At 39.3% G+C, this 25,028-nt stretch overlaps 1 protein-coding gene across 6 annotated transcripts in view; it reads right to left on the bottom strand.

Annotated features, from left to right (window-relative positions):
• The window catches only part of adgrb1a (adhesion G protein-coupled receptor B1a), a 432,260-nt gene that overhangs the window by 83,258 nt on the left and 323,974 nt on the right, over positions 1–25,028 (bottom strand). For 5 of the 6 annotated variants that reach the window (XM_061948450.2, XM_061948442.2, XM_061948465.2 and 2 more), the window contains 6 exons: positions 20,993–21,096; positions 17,047–17,149; positions 16,773–16,923; positions 16,624–16,693; positions 16,379–16,445; positions 13,324–13,409 (listed from right to left, as the gene is read on the bottom strand). In XM_061948450.2, coding sequence (XP_061804434.2) covers positions 13,324–13,409; positions 16,379–16,445; positions 16,624–16,693; positions 16,773–16,923; positions 17,047–17,149; positions 20,993–21,096 — 581 coding nt within the window. Of the gene's footprint in view, positions 1–7,137; positions 7,198–13,323; positions 13,410–16,378; positions 16,446–16,623; positions 16,694–16,772; positions 16,924–17,046; positions 17,150–20,992; positions 21,097–25,028 lie in introns of all 6 variants that reach the window. The other variant, XM_061948457.2, reaches the window with a different exon arrangement.

Below are 25,028 nucleotides of genomic sequence, written 5' to 3'. Positions count from 1 at the left end.
TGCCTCTTTGAGCTGTAATTTGACCCTCTTAACATGCTACAAAACTCACCAAACTGGACACACACATCAGGACTGGCAAAAATTGCGATCTAATAAAAAACCCAACCCCAAAACTCAAAATTGCGCTCTAGCGCCCCCTAGGAAGAAAACACAGACACAACTGCTCCTAGGAAGAAAACTCAGACAAAACTCAATCAATCAATCAATCAATCAATGTTTATTTATATAGCCCTAAATCACAAGTGTCTCAAAGGGCTGCACAAGCCACAACGACATCCTCGGTACAAAGCCCACATGAAGTTACTGCCTGTAACTTCCAGTACGAATGTTGTCTATGTAGGTCTCAGTTAAACCTACATTTCATATATTGACAACCCCTAGCAAAAATCAAAAGAAAGTTTGCAATTTCCCCTTCAAAACAAAAGTTTTGTAAAAACCGGTCACCTTTTTTCAAACATTATCTCCTCTGAGCGCATTTGTTGTGTCGGCTTCAAACTAGCACAGGAGAGAGATTGAACCCTTCTGATTAAAAGTTGACAAAAGAGTTTTACTTACTGCTCCGGTTTGGATTTTATGTGCCGTCAAAGTCGGGCCCGTCCATCGCTGCTTGCAGCTTTAATTCTGTTTGCTCTTGTTGGTTTTTTGTCTCTCTGTCTTATCCCCCTCTTGTCCCCACAATTTCCCCCTCTGTCTTCCTTTTTTTCTCTTTCTATCCCCTCCTGCTCCGGCCCGGCTGCACCAAATGATAATATAAATACATTTAATAAAGTCAAATACAAATAAGGCAACAAGAGAAGTATCCCACACTTCTCTTTTGTAAAGTAAATTTGTACAGCCGACATGGGGCATCTACATCAACTATATGATTTGCCTGAGAAGCTGGACAGGACCAAAAAAAAAAAAAGAAAAAGAAATATATTTTCTTAATAATGAAACAAATATACAATACAGGCCAAAAGTTTGGTCACACAGTCACCTCATTCAATGTGTTTTCTTTATTTTCATGACAAGGTTTGGGTTTGGGTTTTAAGGGAAAGGGTGTGAATAATTTACTGACTTTAAAATTGTACTGTTTCAACTGGAGCTTTTTTCTGTCTATTTGAAAATGCCAATAAAAAAAGTTGGATTAAAATCATAAATAAAGGTGACAAGCATATATTTATTTGTTTTTATCTCACAAAAATAGTTTTGCAATACAGTATATAATAATATAATTGACATGATCAGATAATATTAAAGTTTAAAATATGCATTTTTTTTTCTGTCAAAAATTTAAAGAACTTTTAGCATTTAGTAAAAAAAAAATTTAAAAAAAAGGATTTTATTGAAACCCATTTTTTCCAGGTTTTTGCGGGTCACATAGAATGATGTGGCGGGCCAGAACTGGCCCCCGGGTCTTGAGTTTGACACCTGTGTTCTAGTTTCTTCAAAATAGCCACCCTTTACTCTGATTACTTTTTCGCACACTCTTGGCATTCTCTCGAAGAGCTTCGAGAGGTAGTCACCTGAAATGGTTTCCTCTTCACAGGTGTGCTTGGAGCTCATCGAGAGAATGCCAAGAGTGTGCAAAGCAGCAATAAGAGCAAAGGGTGGCTATTTTGAAGAAACTAGAATATAAAACATGTTTTCAGTCATTTCACCTTTTTTTGTTAAGTACATAACTCCACATGTGTTCATTCATAGTTTTGATGCCTTCAGTGACAATCTACAATGTAAATAGTCATGAAAATAAAGAAAACGCATTGAATGAGGAGAAGGTGTGTCCAAACTTTTGGCCTGTACTGTATATTTGTTCTATGTGTAATGTTCTATATTTTCAATGGAACATATAACATTTTGGTGTGGTTTACTTTAGTCATATTGCAGTCTACACGTATCTCTTATGTGTGACTGCCATCATATTGCAGTCTACACGTATCTCCCTTATCATTTCACCATGTACCAAATAAAATAGCTTTGAGGTCGGTAAGCACAACCCAAATTATTCCGTACATTAAGCGCACCGAGTTATAAGGCGCACAGTCGAGTTGTGAAAAAAATGAAAGGATTTTAAGTGCGCCTTATAGTCCGAAAAATACGGTAATCGTTGGCTCTCAAAGTCTTCGTGATTTGCATCGTTGTTGATAGGGAAGGGGTCTGCCGTCCCGACCACTACGTCATGCCATCATGTGACTAGTTAGTTCATTCACTCTCAAAATGGCTCAGGAATCTCTGCGAGATTGATACTATTTTGATCGTATCTATTTACTCGCAAACTTTGTAAGTCTTTCGGTGTCATAAATCATATACCGTATTTTTCGGACTATAAGTCACAGTTTTTTTCATAGTTTGGCCAGGGGGTGCGACTTATACTCAGGAGCGACTTATGTGTGAAATTATTAACACATAACCGTAAAATATCAAACAATATTATTTAGCTCATTCACGTAAGAGACTAGACGTATAATATTTCATGGGATTTAGCGATTAGGAGTGACAGATTGTTTGGTAAACGTATAGCATGTTCTATATGTTATAGTTATTTGAATGACTCTTACCATAATATGTTACGTTAACATACCAGGCACGTTCTCAGTTGGTTATTTATGCCTCATATAACGTACACTTATTCAGCCTGTTGTTCACTATTCTTTATTTATTTTAAATTGCCTTTCAAATGTGTATTCTTGGTGTTGGATTTTATCAAAGAAATTTCCCCCAAAAATGCGACTTATACTCCAGTGCGACTTATATATGTGTTTTTCCTTCTTTATTATGCATTTTCGGCAGGTGCGCCTTATACTCCGGTGCGACTTATACTCCAAAAAATACGGTGTGTATATATATATAATAATAGCTACAATATAGAGGTAACATGTTATTCCACTCTACCGGTACTTTAAATGTTTAGTATTAAAGTACTAAGAAGAAGATGCTTATAACTAAAAACAACGTATTGTTCATACGCGAGTATGTTCTTCAACATTTTACTCAGCCCAAATAATCAATCCTCTAATTACAATTTTCAAAATGTATGAATCAGACTGAATATAATGCTGCAAATATTGGACGGGTATCGCAAAGCACAGCGGTGAATTGTCTCCTGACAAACACAATTACAGCTGACAAACTGAGGGAATAGAAATTTGTAGCCTGTGGATGCCCAGATTAAAAATCACATCATGGGAGAAATTCAATTTCAAGTAAAAGGGCAATACACCTGCTAAATGCATGCCGTAGGCGGTGATATTAAAAAGCAATCAACACTTTTTATTGAAAAACACAATTTACCTGGACAGGAGAGTCAAGAGGCAAAAGTTGTGTAGGTTGATGGATTGGAGAAAAAAAAAAAAAGATAGCAAGATCGATACAATCAGTGATAATCCAAAGTGTTTATGTAAATAAAAACACACAGAAGTGAATGTACTACCTACGTCGTACAATTCCGACTCTCCGGTGTTTAAGTGTTCTCTCATTCTGCGAGGTCAAGCTAATTTGTTGCGGGGGTGCAGATGGCAGTGAAGCCTGTCTCGAAGGGCAAATCTGCCTAATTCAAATATTGCTATGTGCTTAATTGGATGCAGAACAAATTAATTAACTTCAATAAACATGTTTTCAATTTGAACCTTGAGCTAAGATCGACAGCGATAGTGGAAGTGCTGTCTCCCTCGTGACGTCTGTGTGTGCACTTTTACTCAAAGCGCTTTTTTACCAACGTGTTTTCGTGACAGTGTGTCGCCGTAAAACAACTTTACACACTTTTTCAGGGGTTTAAAAAAATGCGCAATGCAGTAAAATTGCACTACAGGTTTTTTTGGGGGTTGTTATGTCCGGACAAACGCGACGAATTATTGCGTAAACATTTTTAAAACATTTTCAACAAACGTTTGACAACTAAAAATATCGTGTACATTTTTTACAAGTAGTCAAGACTGGGGGATTTACTGGTGTTAAAAGTAATTATTTCTATGATTCTTTTTTTCTATATGTAAAACACTTCCCTGTGGTCTACATAACACGTATGGTGGTTATTTTATTAAAATTGCGCGTTGATCGTTTTACAGACTGACTCTCTTGAAACCCCTTTCTGACCGTCTCTTCATGATGTGCCAGAAGGAACTTTGTTGACTATAACGTCGGACTACAATGGCGGACTCGCACAAAGCTCTTCGGGTAAAACGCTACCATATGTGTTTTACCCAACAATTGGAAAATTGTCCATGGTTTGATTTCGTATTTTTGAGACTTGTGCAGATCCCAAATACACAAAACACGTACCAATAGGTAAGAACATTTGGTTTTGCATAAAAGGTCCCCCTTAACTTAAAACAAGCAGAATGATGTCCCAACAGAATGGATAATTTTATTTCTGATATTTAGTCTTGCTTAGTTTCCCTCTTTGTAGTGCGGTTGCCTTTTTGTTGGACTGAGCTATTCAAACTGTCAAGTTTTATTTTCTTAGCTACTTGATAGAGATGTTGATCTCTATCGGCCGATAAATGCTTTAAAACAGGGGTGCTCACACTTTTTCTGCAGGCGAGCTACTTTTCAATTGATTAAGTCGTGGGGATCTACCTCATTCATATATATAATTTATATTTACTTATTTATGAAATATATGTTTTTGTTAATAAGTTAAAGGTGTTTAATGATAATGCAAGCATGTTTAACACATATAGTTAATATTGTTAATAAATTAAAGGTGTTTAATGATAATGCAATCATGTTTAACATAAAGTTAATATTGTTAATAAATTAAAGGTGTTTAATGATAATACAAGTATGTTTAATACATATAGTTAATATTGTTAACAAGTTAAAGGTGTTTAATGATAATACAAGCATGTTTAATACATGTAGTTAATATTATTAATAAGTTAAAGGTGTTTAAAGATAATACAAGCATGTTTAACACATATAGTTAATATTGTTAATAAGTTAAGGTGTTTAAAGATAATACAAGCATGTTTAACACATAATTAATATTGTTAACAACTTAAAGGTGGTTAAAGATAATACAAGCATGTTTAACACATATAGTTAATATTGTTAACAAGTTAAAGGTGGTTAAAGATAATACAAGCATGTTTAACACATATAGATTCCTTTCTTTCATGAAGACAAGAATATAAGTTGGTGTATTACCTGATTCTGATGACTTGCATTGATTGGAATCAGACAGTGGTGCTAAAAACGTCCGCATTTTCGAATGGAGGAGAAAAAAGTCCTCCTTTCTGTCCAATACCACATGAAAGTGGTTGGTTTTTGGCATCTAATTTATCCAGCTTCCGTACTCCTTTGTATACACTTTACAAGAAATACATTGTCGGCAAACTCCGTAGCTTGCTAGCTTGTGCACGCCAGCTTTCTGAGACTCTTATTTTGGTAGCGCAGGCAGGATGAAGCAGAGCTTTTATTGTGCAACTGTGCAGTCGGTCTTTGGAGTTTTGACAACAGGTACGGCGCCAAAGTCTGTTGAAATAAAGTGTTTCTCGCCTTCCAGTCGGTAATTTTAATGAGCTGGCAGCAGCCAGCGTCATCTCAGAAGACCCTCGGGTGCCGTGAATGTCAATCAAGTGACGAAAGTGACGTCATAGTGAAGATTTATGATCGCTCATTTTTGGGACTATTTTTTTAATACCTGGCTGGTGATCGACTGACACACCCTCCGAGATCGACCGGTAGCTCGCGATCGACGTAATGAGCACCCCTGCTTTAAAATGTAATATCGGAAATTATCGGTATCGTTTTTTTTATTATCGGTATCGTTTATTTTTTAATTTTTATTAAATCAACATAAAAAACACAAGATACACTTACAATTAGTACACCAACCCAAAAAATTTCCCTCCCCCATTTACACTCATTCACACAAAAGGGTTGTTTCTTTCTGTTATTAATATTCTGGTTCCTACATTATATATCAATATATATCAATACAGTCTGCAAGGGATACAGTCCGTAAGCACACATGATTGTGCGTGCTGCTGGTCCACTAAAAGTACTAACCTTTAACAGTTAATTTTACTCATTTTCATTAATTACTAGTTTCTATGTAACTGTTTTTGTATTGTTTTACTTTCTTTTTTATTCAAGAAAATGTTTTTAATTTATTCATCTTATTTTATTTTAAAAAGGACCTTATCTTCACTATACCTGGTTGTCCAAATTAGGCATAATAATGTGTAATTCCACGACTGTATATATCAGTATCGGTTGATATTGGTATCGGTAATTAAGGTTTGGTCAATATCGGAATATCGGATACTGGCAAAAAGCCATTATCGGACATCCCTACTACTTGAAGTTGCAGAAGAAACGTTGCAAATAAATATAATTTACAATGAGGTCAGATAATTTTGAACGGTATATGGTTGATTACCTCCATTTCTTTAAAATCAAGACAAAAAAAACCTATCCGAGAATTCTAGCGACTCAAAGTCAACACAGCAAACTGTCACTGTCAACAGCACTACCTAGTAATTACAACTGGACCTAACCAATTTATCTCCAAAAATCCTTTACATTATCACCAGTTACAGTAAGCGTGGCAATAACCCAAAAGGGCAAAGTCATTAAAAAAAAAATCACCATTGACCAGTGGATAGGTGAAAATAGGTATCATTCAAAATCTATTGAATCTGTGCTTTGACATTGACTATTTTTGGGAAATGGTTCCCAGGGCTAAAGATGCTAAAGACTAGGAACAAGTCCATCTATCCAACCCTACCATTTTTTTATGCAAAAAAAAAAACCCTAGACACTTGGAAACACACACAACATAAAAAAAATCTCGAGTTGCTATGACAATCTGAAGCTGAACTTACACACTGCTCTAAGAATATATACCTGACAAAGACACTAGAAATAAAAAATAGCTAAATTAATTTAATGATGAGGCTATCAAAGGTCAATATTCCAGATGCTGAGTTGTGCTACTCAACTACTGTATGGACTGCATTGTTACCTCAGTAGACAATATTTCTTGGTAAGTACAGGGAACTGGGGTATTTATATGTTGTTACCTCTAAAGCTTACACAGAATGAGATAAACTAACTCCCCCACCAAAAAAATACAAATAAAGTAAGATTTAACAGGGGTGGTAACGGGCAGGGCTATCGTTCAGAATAGAAAGGGATGGGCATCCAATCAATTACCCAATCATTGATGGCATGGGAGGGGGCTTCTGAAGCTGATGTGTTCCTGATTGAGGAGCCCTGAGTGAGAGAGAGGGGATTCTGTGCAAACTCAAACATGACATTTAAGACAGGAACAACAGATGCAGTTGAAGAGAGCGAGATCATCGAAGAAAGCTTACATTTTAGGAGAAAAAAGGGGAAGCATTTGAATGTACCAAGAATGCTGATGGAGACAGAATTGCCGACTACCGTGGGGGATGTACAGTGACAGAATTTGATCCACTGTTGATGTTCTAAGTTCACTCCCTTACAAAGACATAATAGTCCAGAATTGTCATAGTCGGTTTATTGTGACAGAGAGAGACATAACTGAGAATTCAACTTTAAATAAAGGTTCGAAATTTTGAAAAAAAATAAACACCCCAAAAAAATGTGACTAAATAGTTTGTGACATAAGCCTTGTTGGCAAGAACAGAGGTCTTTCTCAGAGTTAGGCACCAGGGTTGCACACAATTTAGGAGGGATGTTGGTCCACTATAAAGATACTCCTGAAAATTTCGAGGCTGCCACTTTGCATCTGTTTCAGCTGCGTCCACAGATATTCAATGTGATTTAAGATCTGGAGAATGGCAAGGATCTCAATGCACTTATTTTTGAGTTACTCCTTTGTTGCCTTGGCGGTATGTTTTGGGTTATTGTCATGCTGGAAGACCCATCTTCTGTTTCCGGTTCTCACCCAATAATTTTACGTTCATCAGACCGCCAATGCGGGAAAGTACTTCCTGTACCCTTAAGCCTTAGGCGAGAAAGTCCAAATCAACAACAAAATTGGTGTTGTCCTCAGCCTTCTCTAAGTAATTCAGAATCTTTTATCTTCTCCATACAGTTCAGTGCATGTGCGCTCTTGGGAAAAGAAACACTGCAAGATCTCAATTCGTTCTAGCAAAGTAAATGTTACCAATTATTGTCTTTGTGACTGTGGTGACAAGTGACCAGCTCCCTTGAGGTCATTAAGAAGATCCTCCTACGTATTTTGGGTTACTCTCTTCCCCTTCTTAAAGGGGAACATTATCACCAGACCTATGTAAGCGTCAATATACAGGTAAAAGCCAGTAAATTAGAATATTTTGAAAAACTTGATTTATTTCAGTAATTGCATTCAAAAGGTGTAACTTGTACATTATATTTATTCATTGCACACAGACTGATGAATTCAAATGTTTATTTCATTTAATTTTGATGATTTGAAGTTCAAAGAGAATTCAAATGACGCAGCAGGAAGCATGAAGTGCTCTAAAACTTGCTGGTAGACGGCTGCGTTGACCCTGGATCTCAGGAAACAGAGTGGACCGACACCAGCTGGACTGCTGCTGAGTGGTCCAAAGTCATGTTTTCTGACGAAAGCAAATTTTGCATTTTCTTTGGAAATCGAGGTCCCAGAGTCTGGAGGAAGACAGGAGAGGCACAGGATCCACGTTGCCTGAAGTCTAGTGTAAAGTTTCCACCATCAGTGATGGTTTGGGGTGCCATGTCATCTGCTGGTGTCGGTCCACTCTGTTTCCTGAGATCCAGGGTCAACGCAGCCGTCTACCAGCAAGTTTTAGAGCACTTCATGCTTCCTGCTGCTGACCTGCTCTATGGAGATGGAGATTTCAAGTTCCAACAGGACTTGGCGCCTGCACACAGCGCAAAATCTACCCGTGCCTGGTTTACGGACCATGGTATTTCTGTTCTAAATTGGCCCGCCAACTCCCCTGACCTTAGCCCCATAGAAAATCTGTGGGGTATTGGGAAAAGGAAGATGCAGAATGCCAGACCCAAAAACGCAGAAGAGTTGAAGGCCACTATCAGAGCAACCTGGGCTCTCATAACACCTGAGCAGTGCCAGAAACTCATCGACTCCATGCCACGCCGCATTAACGCAGTAATTGAGGCAAAAGGAGCTCCAACCAAGTATTGAGTATTGTACATGCTCATATTTTTCATTTTCATACTTTTCAGTTGGCCAACATTTCTAAAAATCCCTTTTTTGTATTAGCCTTAAGTAATATTCTAATGTTGTGACACACGGAATTTTGGATTTTCATTTGTTGCCACTTCAAATCATCAAAATTAAATGAAATAAACATTTGAATGCATCAGTCTGTGTGCAATGAATAAATATAATGTACAAGTTACACCTTTTGAATGCAATTACTGAAATAAATCAAGTTTTTCAAAATATTCTAATTTACTGGCTTTTACCTGTATACCTTGATGTTGCAGAAAAAAGACCATATATTTTTTTAACCGATTTCCGAACTCTAAATGGGTGAATTTTGGCGAATTAAACGCCTTTCTATTATTCGCTCTCGGAGCGATGATGTCACATCGGGAAGCAATGCGCCATTTTCTCAAACACATTACAAACACCGAGTCAAATCAGCTCTGTTATTTTCCGTTTTTTCGACTGTTTTCCGTACCTTGGAGACATCATGCCTCGTCGGTGTGTTGTCGGAGGGTGTAACAACACGAACAGGGACGGATTCAAGTTGCACCAGTGGCCCAAAGATGCGAAAGTGGCAAGAAATTGGACGTTTGTTCCGCACACTTTACCGACGAAAGCTATGCTACGACAGAGATGGCAAGAATGTGTGGATATCCTGCGACACTCAAAGCAGATGCATTTCCAACTGGACTGGACAGATCAGCTTTCAGGAACAGAGAGCGGATGAGGGTATGTCTACAGAATATATTAATTGATGAAAACTGGGCTGTCTGCACTCTCAAAGTGCATGTTGTTGCCAAATGTATTTCATATGCTGTAAACCTAGTTCATAGTTGTTAGTTTCCTTTAATGCCAAACAAACACATACCAATCGTTGGTTAGAAGGCGATCGCCGAATTCATCCTCGCTTCCTCCCGTGTCGCTGGCTGTCGTGTCGTTTGTCGGTTTCGCTTGCATACGGTTCAAACCGATATGGCTCAATAGCTTCAGTTTCTTCTTCAATTTCGTTTTCGCTACCTGCCTCCACACTACAACCATCCGTTTCAATACATGCGTAATCTGTTGAATCGCTTAAGCCGCTGAAATCCGAGTCTGAATCCGAGCTAATGTCGCTTTCCCTTGCTGTTCTATCCGCCATGTTTGTTTGTATTGGCATTACTGTGTGACGTCACAGGAAAATGGATGGGTGTATATAACGATGGTTAAAATCAGGCACTTTGAAGCTTTTTTTAGGGATATTGCGTGATGAGTAAAATTTTGAAAAAAACTTCGAAAAATAAAATAAGCCACTGGGAACTGATTTTTAATGGTTTTAACTCTTCTGAAATTGTGATAATGTTCCCCTTTAAAAATATCCTTACCCCCAATATCCTTATCCTTACCTCCAGAGCAAGGCCAATTATCTATAAACCATCTTGTATTTCTTCCATTTGCAAAGTATTGTGACAAGAGTGGTCTCTTTCTCACCAAGCTTTTTGTTCATGGTCTGTAGCCTAGTTAAGTCTTGTGCAGGTCTACATTTTTGTCTCTTAAGTCTTTTGTGAACACTTTAGTGCGCATGGTGGAGAAGTTTTAATGGAAGAAATTGATGTCTTTTATGCACATAATGAACTGAGATTCGGGGGAACTTTCCTAACTACACAGTGAATAATTTGTGTGCCTTATAGGCACATACTCGGTATGTAGGTGTCAGAATGATTGCTGGCTTACTAGAGGATTAAAGTACTTATTTCCTTCAATCGTACACAAATCAAATGCATAACCCTTATGCAATGTTTTTTTTTTCTGTATTGTTTACTGTATATAATATCTCTCACTGTTGCATAAACCAACCAAAAACCTTCTGGACTGTCTAAAATCATTGTAAGTGTGTAAACTTACAAAATCAGCAGGGGATCAAATACTTATTTCCCCCACTGGATGTAAAGGAGAGCAGGGTGTATGTTTCTTGGAATTCTCAAACTACAGTCAGTATGAGGTAGTTATGTGAAATTGTACATGTTTAATTAATAATTTTACTAACAACAATCTGTTATAACACACTACTTGGCATCGAACACATTAAAGTCAAGGTAGGCCCAAATTCTAAATGTATTTAAACACAATTTTAGGATTGTATTTGGCAGTGGTAGCTTCTTATAACTACCAAAAATCTTATTTTTTAGTTTGGAACTGTGTCTGTTTTATCAGCTGGAGTGTGCAAAATGTAAACAAATTCAGACTGATAAGAAATGTAATGTACATTATGTACACAAAGTAAAAAAAACAATTACAGGTAAAAGCCAGTAAATTAGAATATTTTGAAAAACTTGATTTATTTCAGTAATTGCATTCAAAAGGTGTTGACCCTGGATCTCAGGAAACAGAGTGGACCGACACCAGCAGATGACATGGCACCCCAAACCATCACTGATGGTGGAAACTTTACACTAGACTTCAGGCAACGTGGATCCTGTGCCTCTCCTGTCTTCCTCCAGACTCTGGGACCTCGATTTCCAAAGGAAATGCAAAATTTGCATGGTTGGGTGATGGTTTGGGGTGCCATGTCATCTGCTGGTGTCGGTCCACTCTGTTTCCTGAGATCCAGGGTCAACGCAGCCGTCTACCAGCAAGTTTTAGAGCACTTCATGCTTCCTGCTGCTGACCTGCTCTATGGAGATGGAGATTTCAAGTTCCAACAGGACTTGGCGCCTGCACACAGCGCAAAATCTACCCGTGCCTGGTTTACGGACCATGGTATTTCTGTTCTAAATTGGCCCGCCAACTCCCCTGACCTTAGCCCCATAGAAAATCTGTGGGGTATTGTGAAAAGGAAGATGCAGAATGCCAGACCCAAAAACGCAGAAGAGTTGAAGGCCACTATCAGAGCAACCTGGGCTCTCATAACACCTGAGCAGTGCCAGAAACTCATCGACTCCATGCCACGCCGCATTAACGCAGTAATTGAGGCAAAAGGAGCTCCAACCAAGTATTGAGTATTGTACATGCTCATATTTTTCATTTTCATACTTTTCAGTTGGCCAACATTTCTAAAAATCCCTTTTTTGTATTAGCCTCAAGTAATATTCTAATTTTGTGACACACGGAATTTTGGATTTTCATTTGTTGCCACTTCAAATCATCAAAATTAAATGAAATAAACATTTGAATGCATCAGTCTGTGTGCAATGAATAAATATAATGTACCAGTTACACCTTTTGAATGCAATTACTGAAATAAATCAAGTTTTTCAAAATATTCTAATTTACTGGCTTTTACCTATATGTACACAAAGTAAAAAAAATTACTAGGTCATATGAAAACTTTTAAAAAAAAACCTTTTTAGGTGAGTTTTGTAGTGTGCTCCATGTATACAGCTAATGAGCTCACAAACTCGGAATGTAGTCATGGTAAGGAATTTAATGATGTGCGCTGTCCTCGATGTTAACACGTCTAATTGTTCTGTAAGTGAGAAAAACTGGAAATATCCCTTATTACTGAAGAGGAAAATCTGGCTTACATTTCACAAAAGCAACAATCGCTTTGACATGCGTTAATATCTATGCGTACAGATAACGATCCTTGTGAGAACCAGCGAAAAACAAATGTGCACTGCAGAAGACACTGGTTCTGAGGAGAATATTTATAGACTTTTATATTCTGCTGTTAGCCAACATACAATTAAGTAAATAATTCATCACAATAAAATGTTAAATAGCTATGTGTTTTGTCGTTACTGTGTGATGTTTTGCTCTCTCACACCAGCTGACTATTTGATTATTGATTGTATTTTTTCGTTTTGTGAAGCATACAAAAACAGAATGTACACTCTAAATCCTTCTGAGTTGTTAATTCTACAATATGTTTTTGTCGAGCCCTGCTTCCCCTTACCAGAATTGATCAAAGAGAAGAAGAAGAGATGGAATTAGAGAACACCTATAGCAGCAACCACACACAAAGCACGACTGGAGGTCAATGCAACAACGTTTGGAAAGCAATGAAGTGAGTCACCATCTTCTTCATTCTTAGTAGTATTAATAACCAGATGGAGCTCTCAGATATTGTTCTTTTTCCAAATATGTTATACTTGTCCTAATTCAATTAAGGACCATCTTGGGTGAATTTGGAATATTGACTGATCCAAAGACAGTCATTGCATTAGACCCTTGATGATGAGCGACACCACCAGGCTGGTTGTAGGTGACAGTGTAAAATGGATGTGTGGTATAAGGCATACCCCGCCCTCTCCTTTAGTTTCATATCAGTAATGCCGTCTTTGGACACCAGTTTGTTAAAAACGAGAATCCCAATAACCATGTTAACCTGCCAAGAGAAGAGGCACATGATTAATGCACATAAAGACAGTTTCAAGTTGAAAGCATGCAGAAATTGTCTGCTGATGATTGACGATGACAATATGATGAACTGGTTATACTTAGTGGCTGTACTTACCGAAGGCACTTGCCATCTTGTGTTCAATTTTAATGGCACAAACTGAATGTCAAATAATTGCAAAATAGGATGGGCTGGTGACATTTTAACGTAACATAAATGGTACAAATACAGTGGTACCTCAACTTGTGAGTAATTCGAGAGCATTAAGTTACAAGCATAGCTTGAGTTACGAGCATTTATCCAAACCCCACAGTCAGAGATCGACACAATCCTGCCCTCCAACCACCGGGAGAACGAAGGAGAAGAAGCGGACGGCCCAATCAGAAAAACAAACTAATAAAAACATGTGCTACCAGTTATTAGCGGAACCGAAGTCAGCCGCATCACACAACTTCCGCCAGAAACATCCAAACGGTGGACATTTATCCATAAAAATACTGAGAAGCTGACGATGCTTTGTCCGCCACCTCTCTGGTCCGTCACTCAAAGAAAACCGTGTGCAACATAAACAACAATTTCCTTGTCACTACTGTTACACAATGGATAGTCTATAGGAGGTGTCTACAAAAATATGCTACCCAGGGTAAATACTGAACAATATTATTAATTCATAAAACTACTGTAATTTTTATACTGTTTTTTTTTAAACAAAATGTATTATCTAAAAGTTTGTTCTTCTTTTTAAAAGGCATGCTATTGGGGTTTTGGAAGAGCCAAGCACAAATTAAATTGATTTCAATTCATTTCAATGGGAAGGGCTGATTTGAGAGTTTTGAGTTACGAGCTTGGCCGTAGAACAAAATGTGCTTATAAGGTGAGGTATCACTGTAATAAAAACAGAATGCAAAGACGTACTGACACAATGGCTACAATGAATGATTGCAAATCCAGGAAATATTAATTACTGGGTTTCGTATTAAGCATGGTGATGTTTTTTGCCGGGTTATTAAACTGTGAACTTTAGCAATCTCTTTGAAAGGCATGGTCTACCACAACCAAAATGAGTCAGCCTGGATCACATTTTCCTACCATATACACACTAAATCATGACCCACTCAGTGGCCTAGTGGTTAGAGTGTCCGCCCTGAGATCGGTAGGTTGTGAGTTCAAACCCCGGCCGAGTCATACCAAAGACTATAAAAATGGGACCCATTACCTCCCTGCTTGACACTCAGCATCAAGGGTTGGAATTGGGGGTTAAGTCACCAAAAATGATTCCCGGGCGTGGCCACCGCTGCTCCCCACTGCTCCCCTCACCTCCCAGGGGGTGATCAAGGGTGATGAGTCAAATGCAGAGAATAATTTCGCCACACCTAGTGTGTGTGTGACAATCATTGGTACTTTAACTTTCACTTTAAATTACCTGAGTAAGTTAGGACATTCATTATAACAAAATAGCAAATTTTTCTTTTTTGTAATTGACATGCGTTAACTCGGGCTGTCAAAGTTAATGCATTAACTCATGCGATTAATCACAAAAAATACTGCATCAATTGCAGATTAATCATACAATTTATATGGAATTCATATGCTCCTTTCACACTCAGCTGCGAACCGATCCAGTGAGAGCTGAAGATCTCGGTTCGCAGCTGAGTGTGAAGCGACTGGGATGAGAATCAGCACCTCCAAGTCCGAGTCCATGGTTCTCGCCCGGAAAAGGGTGGAGTGCCATCTCCGGGTTGGGGAGGAGATCTTGCCCCAAGTGGAGGAGTTCAAGTACCTCGGAGTCTTGTTCACGAGTGAGGGAAGAGTGGATCATGAGATCAACAGGCGGATCGGTGCGGCGTCTTCAGTAATGCGGACGCTGTATCGATCCGTTGTGGTGAAGAAGGAGCTGAGCCGGAAGGCAAAGCTCTCAATTTACCGGTCGATCTACGTTCCCATCCTCACCTATGGTCATGAGCTTTGGGTTATGACCGAAAGGACAAGATCACGGGTACAAGCGGCCGAAATGAGTTTCCTCCGCCGGGTGGCGGGGCTCTCCCTTAGAGATAGGGTGAGAAGCTCTGTCATCCGGGGGGGAGCTCAAAGTAAAGCCACTGCTCCTCCACATTGAGAGGAGCCAGATGAGGTGGTTCGGGCATCTGGTCAGGATGCCACCCGAACGCCTCCCTGGGGAGGTGTTTAGGGCACGTCCGACTGGTAGGAGGCCGCGGGGAAGACCCAGGACACGTTGGGAAGACTATGTCTCCCGGCTGGCCTGGGAACGCCTCGGGGTTCCACAGGAAGAGCTGGACGAAGTGGCTGGGGAGAGGGAAGTCTGGGCTTCCCTGCTTAGGCTGCTGCCCCCGCGACCCGACCTCGGATAAGCGGAAGAAGATGGAGATGGATGGATATGCTCCTTTGACACCACTAGTTTTAACAATAAACATTAAAAAGTTCTGATTCGAAGATTTAGGGTGTATTCACACGACTGCCACACACTCCTGGATTTGGGCGGAGATTATTTTATCCCTTTTATTCAGTGGATTATTACCATTCTCATCTGGAGTCGTTCTTATTATTTCTATTTGTGCAAGGTGGCCACTGACATTATCAAACATTAAAGACAATTCTTTATTACTGACACAAGCGTAATCCCAGATCAGCGAGTGTACCCTAGGTTTGACATTCTGGATCACTTTTATTCTGTATTTTATCTATAACATGGATTGTATCCATTCACATTGGGAACTTTCTAAAAATTGTATAATTTGGCTACGTTCTATACTGTGTAAAAATACATATTGTATTGCTTAATAGGAAAGACACAGCGTATTTCAATGTGTCTGATGTATCTTTTTCATTTTAAAAAGAAGAATGGCACGGGGCTTTTGTAATAGGTTTAAGTTACATAGATGCAACACAGGTTGAGGTACTTAGATGAATAGGGAGAAAAAAGAAAAAGGAAGAAATACCAAGACGACAGTGGCAGCAGGTCCAACAAATGCATAGAGAAGACCTCCTTCCAGAGACAACCAGCAGCTACGAGAGGAGCAGGTAGATATAGATAGAGGGATTGAATGAGGGAAGAATAAGGAAGTAAGATAAGAACGTGTGAAGTAAAAGAAAAAGGTATTATGCTAGAAACATCAAACCATATGTTATATTTCTGCATGAACATAGTATACAGTACACAATAAATGTAAAAAAGCATGCTTACTAGCTTGGTGTTCCATAACCCTTTGCCTTGGTGAAGCCTACTGAAATTGCAACCACAAGTGCAGGGAGGCCTAGATAGGAAAACAAATGGCAATAAAATAAAACTACTAAAAATATAACCGTTAGACATACAAGAGATTGAAGACTAACCCCAGCCAAGACAGAGAAAGCGCTTGCGTATGATCCGATTCCTCAGCCGGCCTGTCACTGCCATGTACGACTGCCATGCCTCCGTCAGGACCCAGCAGAATGACGATAGAAAAAAGAAATGAAGAAATGCCGCAATCATGGTGCATAAGACCTGTAATAAGGGGGAAAAATGGATAAAATTATGTTGAATAAAAACATCATTGTGACCATACAATACAGGATGTCATGCTTTCACTTTCAATCAAAACGCATTAGTCCTTGGATTGGTTCGTACCTTATTTCGTGTCTGTGTTTGTCCAATGAGAATAAGTGCATTCGAGGAAATGATTGAGAGGCAGAAGTTGATGAGAATGACTGAGCGTTCAGACCGAATGTATCTGGAAGATCAAAGGAGACCTCATTAGAAATACAATCATCAAACAAGTGTTTCTCTGTGATTTCTATCATGATATGAAATGACATTTCTGTGTGTGTTTCCTTCACATGTTTACATTTCTTTTACCCAAATACTTAAAAAAAAACAAAAAACAATTTTAGGCTTTGATTGGCTAAAGTGGACATCCAGTGCTATTTAACCTGGGGCCCCCTGAGTTCAGTTCAAAACTTGGGAGACAAACATTTTTGCAGCAAATTCCAAAAAACACCAAAGTGCTCCTGTTGTATAAAGGAACTTGGACCACTGTAAACACATTAGCAGATCCTTGCATTTACATTTGAACCTTGCTAGCACACATAGACACTGGCGTCCAAACTTGTGATTTACATAACTGAGGCGATCCTCAAGGCATCCCTTTAAGTCCTTTCACATTTTTTTTCATAATGTGATTTATGTAACTATGGCAGGGGTCCTCAAGTACAAATCTTGAAGGTCCACAAATGTTTTTTTTTAAACAGGCTGGGTCCGTTTATTATCGGTCAAGCTTATATAGTAGCAGGAGGTAAGTAGTTTAACATTTTCTTAAAATTAACAAAAATAAAATAAATATCCAATAAAATACATGAAATATTTTCTTTGAAACAAAAATAAATAAGAACTTTGAAAAAATGTGTCTTCTGCATTTGACCCATCCCTTGATCACCCCCTGGGAGGTGAGGGGAGCAGTGGGCAGCAGTGGCGCTGCGCCCGGGAATCATTTTTGGTGATTTAACCCCCAATTCCAAGCCTTGATGCTGAGTGCCAAGCAGGGAAGAATGCTGGTATGAGCTTTTAAACATAACCCGTTAACTGCTGCCAATCAAATGGTGAATAAGATACTCTTTAGGGTTCATATGTTTGTAAATCTGACTGTGATGAAGTCAGTGCCTCACCAGCCATCAACCTCACCGCACGTTACTGCTCTGTTGCTATTTGTTGTTGTGTCATAGATTTAACAAAAATCTTGCTTGATGTTTCATATGACTTTTTCAGCCTCGTGATTTCTTTTTTTCTTAGCTCTGAATCATGAGGAAATGTCTCTTCAAATTCGCGGTGCTCTTTCAGATAGTGACGTTTCAGATTTTCACTTTTCACCAGAGCAACAGTACTGTTGCATATTAGACACATTGGTCTGGTACTTGCAGTAGGTAGGATGAAAACATATTGCTCTGTCCATTCTTCCTTGAAACGTCGGTTTTCCCTGTCCACCTTTCTTTTACCAGCCTGAGCCAACTTGGAGCATGCCATTGTGATTTGATTCACATTCAGTGACTGACGAGTGAACAGTTAGCGAAGTAGCGATACGAGACAACTGTGTGCCTGCAGCGAAAGGTTCCATGCACTGTGCACTGCACATGTGTATGACCCAGGTGGTAACAGCCTATCAGCGCGTCGTTGTGATCGAGATGACAACCCATACCCCGGAATTAGCCAATCAGAGTGGCGTTCTCTCGCTCTCTCTCTCTCTCTCTGAGAGAGAGAGAGAGAGAGAGAGAGAGAGAGAGAGAGAGAGAGAGAGAGAGAGAGAGAGAGAGAGAGAGGGACGGAGTGAGTGAGACACGAGAAGTGTAAACGAAATGTGGAGATATTTGACTAAAAACAACGAAGAACGTTGACTTGCGCTAGAGATAACTCACAGATGAATACAATTATTATATTTTTTATAATAATTATAATTATAATAATAAAAATTTTTAAAAAATAAAAACTTTTTTTTTTATTTTATTTTTTTTACTATAATTCGTGCTGGGTCCGGACGGACACGTCGCTGGGTCCGGACATGGACCGCGGTCCGCCTGTTGAGGATCACTGAACTATGGTGTTGTAGCCTGTTAAAATGCAGTCAGTAGTCATTTCCTCAACTCCTTTAGTTGTACTACTCGGGTTCCTCAAAGTTCCATTTTAGTTCCTCTCTTTTTCATCATTTCAGCTATTCAACTGGCGGCCTGCGAGTTTAGTTAAAGGCCTACTGAAATGCGATTTTCTTATTTAAACGGGGATAGCAGGTCCATTCTACGTGTCATACTTGATCATTTTGCGATATTGCCATATTTTTGCTGAAAGGATTTAGTAGAGAACATCGACGATAAAGTTCGCAACTTTTGGTCACTGATAAAAAAGCCTTGCCTGTACCGGAAGTAGCCGACGATATGCGTGTGACGTCACAGGTTGTGGAGCTCCTCACATCTGCACATTGTTTACAATCATGGCCACCAGCAGCGAGAGCGATTCGGACCGAGAAAGCGACGATTTCCCCATTAATTTGAGCGAGGATGAAAGATTCGTGGATGAGGAAAGTGAGAGTGAAGGACTAGAGGGCAGTGGGAGCGATTCAGATAGGGAAGATGCTGTGAGAGGCGGGTGGGACCTGATATTCAGCTGGGAATGACTAAAACAGTAAATAAACACAAGACATATATATACTCTATTAGCCACAACACAACCAGGCTTATATTTAATATGCCACAAATTAATCCCGCATAACAAACACCTCCCCCCTCCCGTCCATATAACCCGCCAATACAACTCAAACACCTGCACAACACACTCAATCCCACAGCCCAAAGTACCGTTCACCTCCCCAAAGTTCATACAGCACATATATTCCCCCAAAGTCCCCAAAGATACGTACGTGACATGCACATAGCGGCACGCACGTACGGGCAAGCGATCAAATGTTTGGAAGCCGCAGCTGCATGCGTACTCACGGTACCGCGTCTGCGCATCCAACTCAAAGTTCTCCTGGTAAGAGTCTCTGTTGTCCCAGTTCTCCACAGGCCAATGGTAAAGCTTGACTGTCATCTTCCGGGAATGTAAACAATGAAACACCGGCTGTGTTATCCGGCACAACAGTTAGGGGGTGCATTATCCGGCACAACACCTGCCACAATACACCGCTTCCCACCTCCAGCTTTCTTCTTTGCTGTCTCCATTGTTCATTGAACAAATTGCAAAAGATTCACCAACACAGATGTCCACAATACTGTGGAATTTTGCGATGAAAACAGACGACTTAATAGCTGGCCACCATGCTGTCCCAAAATGTCCTCCACAATCCGTGACGTCACGCGCAGACGTCATCATACCGAGACGTTTTCAGCAGGATATTTCGCGCAAAATTTAAAATTGCACTTTAGTAAGCTAACCCGGCCGTATTGGCATGTGTTGCAATGTTAAGATTTCATCATTGATATATAAACTATCAGACTGCGTGGTCGGTAGTAGTGGGTTTCAGTAGGCCTTTAAAAACACTTGTGAGAGACTCATATTTTTGCAGGAGATTGTTAAAAAATAGACCAAAATCAAATGTCTACTGTAGAGGATGATTGTTCTCCAAAATATACAAAATAAAACTAATAGTCAAGGGAGAGAGTCCATTTACCTGGTCCTTAGCTTTCTGGAAAAGTGGTTCCTAGAACAATTTAATTGACTATCCCTCCAGTAGGACATACTGTATGTCCTCACTGGTTGATTTAGCCTCATGCTTGACGAGAAAAAGCTTTCATGGAGACATAATTTTGTGTGGCCATGCAATTACTTTTAAGAACAATGTTTGGACACAGCCTTGGGACTCAATATGGACGGCAAACCCTTTTCATTTTGAAGCCAAAGTACTTTGACACAACCCTGGCAGTGTGACGGTGACAATATTATTTCTGACTCTTCCATCTGAGGTTTTTCTAAAAAGATTTGAGCACTTTACCTTTACCGTTACCCGGATTTAACCGACAGCTGTCAGCTGAGTGGTGTACAGTGAGCCATTTTGCACCTGTCTCTGTTCAGCAAGGATATTTACATGACTCACCTCCAGACAGACACGTAGATGATGATGAGGAGCAACAATGTTAGTGAAGACACTCCACAGCCCACAATCATCGTCACAGATGGGAGCAGTGTCTTATCCATGTTCTGTGGGGGGAAAGGGATCAATAATTAGTCACCAGGAAAAACATTTGTCATCATTACTTGTACTTTGTGTGCGAGTTGACAACCGCCAGCATGGGGGCATGCTGGATAGGGTGAATGAGCTAAATGGCTTTTTTTTAACAGGTTTCGCTCTCAACCCCCGTGCTGTTTCTGCCCATTTTGCTTTGAAACCTTCTCTGTCTCCACGGCAACCACCGCCACCACTTCTACTGTCACACCTTCCTACCTTTACAAGCTGCCCTAATGGGGGAGTCCTCTCCAAGGTTTCTCATTGTATCCCATTGGATTGAGTTTTCTCAACCCACGTCGTGGCTTGTGCAGCCCTTTGAGAAACTTCTGATTAAGGGCTTTATAAATAAAGGTTGGAATTGGGGGTTAAATCACCAAAAAAGATTCCCGGGCGCGGCCACCGCTGCTGCTCACTGCTCCCCTCACCTCCCAGGGGGTGATCAAGGGTGATGGGTCAAATGCAGAGAATAGTTTCGCCACACCTAGTGTGTGTGTGTGACAATCATGGGTACTTTTACTTTAAGATGTCACTTTTTAAAATAGCACTAATATTATAATTGTTGGTCATCTAAGGCAGTGTTTTTCAACCACTGTGCCGCAGCACACTAGTGTCCCGTGAGATACAGTCTGGTGTGCCGTGGGAGATTATCTAATTTCACATATTTGGGTTAAAAACATTTTTTGCAAACCAGTAATTATAGTCTGCAAATGATGTGTTGTTGTTGAGTGTCTAGAGCTCGGCAGAGTAATCGTGTAATACTCTTCCATATCAGTAGGTGGCAGCCGGTAGCTAATTGCATTTGTAAATGCAGGTTAAAAGGTGTCTTATGCTTAAACCAAAAATAAACAAAAGGTGAGTGCCCTTAAGAAAAGACATTGAAGCTTAGGGAAGGCTATGCAGAACGAAAGTAAAACTGAACTGGCTACAAAGTCAACAAAAACAGAATGCTGGACGACAGCAAAAACTTACTGCGGAGCAAAGACGGCGTCCACAATGTACATCCGAACATGACTTGACAATCAACAATGTCCCCACAAAGAAGGATAAAAACAACGGAAATATTCTTGATTGCTAAAACAAAGTAGATGTGGGAAATATAAAAGTTAAAGTTAAAGTTAAAGTACCAATGATTGTCACACACACACTAGGTGTGGCGAAATTATTCTCTGCATTTGACCCATCACCCTTGATCACCCCCTGGGAGGTGAGGGGAGCAGTGGGCAGCAGCGGTGGCTGCGCCCGGGAATCATTTTGGTGATTTAACCCCCAATTCCAACCCTTGATGCTGAGTGCCAAGCAGGGAGGTAATGGGTCCCATTTTTATAGTCTTTGGTATGACTCGGCCGGGATTTGAACTCCCAACCTACCGATCTCAGGACGGACACTCTAACCACTAGGCCACATGAAACTGCTACAGGAATATAGCAACAAAAGAGAAAAAGCCACCAAAATTGGAGCGCAAGACAAGAACTAAAAGACTACACAGGAAAACCGCAAAAAAGTCCAAATCAAATCAAATCAAATCAACTTTATTTATAAAGCACATTTAAAATTTACCACAGGGGTAGCCAAAGTGCTGTACAATGAACAGGTTAAAAGATAAAACGAGTACCGAGCAAACACAACACAACACAAACAGAACACGATAAAAAATAAATAATTAAAATAGAATTAATAAAAACATAAAAACATAAAAACAGGATCACAGCAGGTGTATTATGGGGCGCCATTGCAGGATGGATATCACTCAGTGTTAAAAGCCATGGAATAAAAGTATGTTTTTAAGAGAGATTTAAAAACAGGAAGAGAGGAGGCTTGTCTAACACTCAGGGGTAGGTCGTTCCAGAGCTTGGGAGCAGCAACGGCGAAAGCTCTGTCACCTCTAAAATAAATAAGTCAGGGGGTGATGTGACAGGTGGTGACAGTACACCTACTTTGAGAAAAGAGCTATATTGATGCATGCTTGGTTATGCTTTAAAGTCATATCCAACAATTGCGACAACAACTTTTTACTGTCAACTGAGTTTAGGATGTCTGCTGGTGGTGTGCCTCCGGATTTTTTCAACGCAAAAAATGTGCCTTGGCTCAAAGAAGGTTGAAAAACACTGGTCTAAGGTCCAGGTAAACCTTTTGCTGCCTGACTTTTGGAGCCAAATACCATATCCAGTCAATTCCAGAACATCAACTCTCAACTCTTGCAAGAGATAATTGGCTGAGTTTATAGCCTAATATTATTAATCTCATTCACGTAAAAGACTAGACGTATAAGATTTCATGGGATTTAGCGATTAGGAGTGACAGATTGTTTGGTAAACGTATAGCATGTTCTATATGTTATAGTTATTTGAATGACTCTTACCATAATATGTTACGTTAACAAACCAGTTGGTTATTTATGCCTCATATAACGTACACTTATTCAGCCTGTTGTTCACTATTCTTTATTTATTTGAAATTGCCTTTCAAATGTCTATTCTTGGTGTTGGGTTTTATCAAAGAAATTTCCCCAAAAATGCGACTTATACTCCAGTGCGACTTATATATGTTTTTTCCCTTCTTTATTATGCATTTTCGGCCGGTGCGACTTATACTCCGGAGCGGCTTATAGTCCAAAAAATACGGTACTTTTCTTCATTGTGGACAAACAGCTCTTTCTTTGTCTCATCTGATCACAAACCCTTTGTCCATTTTTGGTCTGTTGTCCATGGGGATGTTAATCATGATCACTAACGAGTTTTAGGACTCGGTCTTGTCGTTGCAAAAGGTGAATGTATCCTTATATTTCAGTCTGTGTGTACAGGGTGTCCACAAAGTCTTTTTGCAATTAAAAAATTATGAAAGGGAATAAGCGGTAGAAAATGGATGGATGGATGGAGATATGCTCATCAAATTTGGGGTTATAAAAAGTCCTAAAAAATGTATTCTTTCAATTTAAGGCCTAAAAATGTCTTACATTCTTTCAAAAACCCGTAAAAAGTCTCAAATATGACTATGGAAGATTTTTTAAATATATTAACGGTATGTTTATTTAAAACTTCTGTCTTGCTTTGAAATATTTTGATTGCTTTAGGGTAAAATTCATAACTACAGAACTAAAGAATGTATTTAGTACCACCAGCTAGCGGGTTTTGTTATAGCAGAGTTGAACTAGCCGCAATGATTACGATATCATACCTGCCAACTTTTGAAATCAGAAAAACCTAGTAGCCAGGGTCCAGGGGCCACAGGCCCCGGTAGGTCCAGGACAAAGTCCTGGTGGGGGGTTCAGGCCTTCGCCCCCCGACGCAAAATGATTATTAGCATTCAGACAGGTTAAAATGTTGCTAAAACCATCACTTTTCTATCAGTCACAGTGACTTTTCAGAACAAAAATATTACAGCAAAAATCATATGGGTTGATTGACATGTTTATTCTGTAAGCTAACTTCAATAGTTTGAAATTATTTTGACAGTTAATGCCAGTTATCCTGTCAACCTTTCACAAGACTTCAATTTGTTAATTGAAAGTATAAACAGTATAAACACTTTTTACAGTAAACAAATGGTAAAACAGTACTAAACAATTCCATCAAAAAGAAATTGGTGTCATTATTAACTTTCTGTCCAAGCTTGTATAATCTACTGCCTTGTTCAATTGTATAAAATATTCTGTGCCTAAAATTCACATTTCTATCACAATTATCATACTGTAAACATGGTAAGCTAACTTCATTAAAATTAATAGTCCTGTCAATAGCATGGAATTACAATTCAAATGTAGTTTTTTTGTAAGCCTTTCAAAAGATTTATGATTTATTGATTTATTGTTTATGTAATAAAATATTTACTTAAAATTGTATGTTTTGTGAGTTTTTTTATGCTACGAACTGTACTTACCGGCGATGTAAACCGAAGGAGACATTTC

The sequence above is a fragment of the Nerophis lumbriciformis genome, linkage group LG04 (assembly GCF_033978685.3).
Source record: "Nerophis lumbriciformis linkage group LG04, RoL_Nlum_v2.1, whole genome shotgun sequence".
NCBI classification, from domain to species: Eukaryota; Metazoa; Chordata; class Actinopteri; order Syngnathiformes; family Syngnathidae; genus Nerophis; species Nerophis lumbriciformis.
Note: the sequence above shows the minus strand (reverse complement) of the source record. Positions and strands in the feature narration are given on the sequence as shown.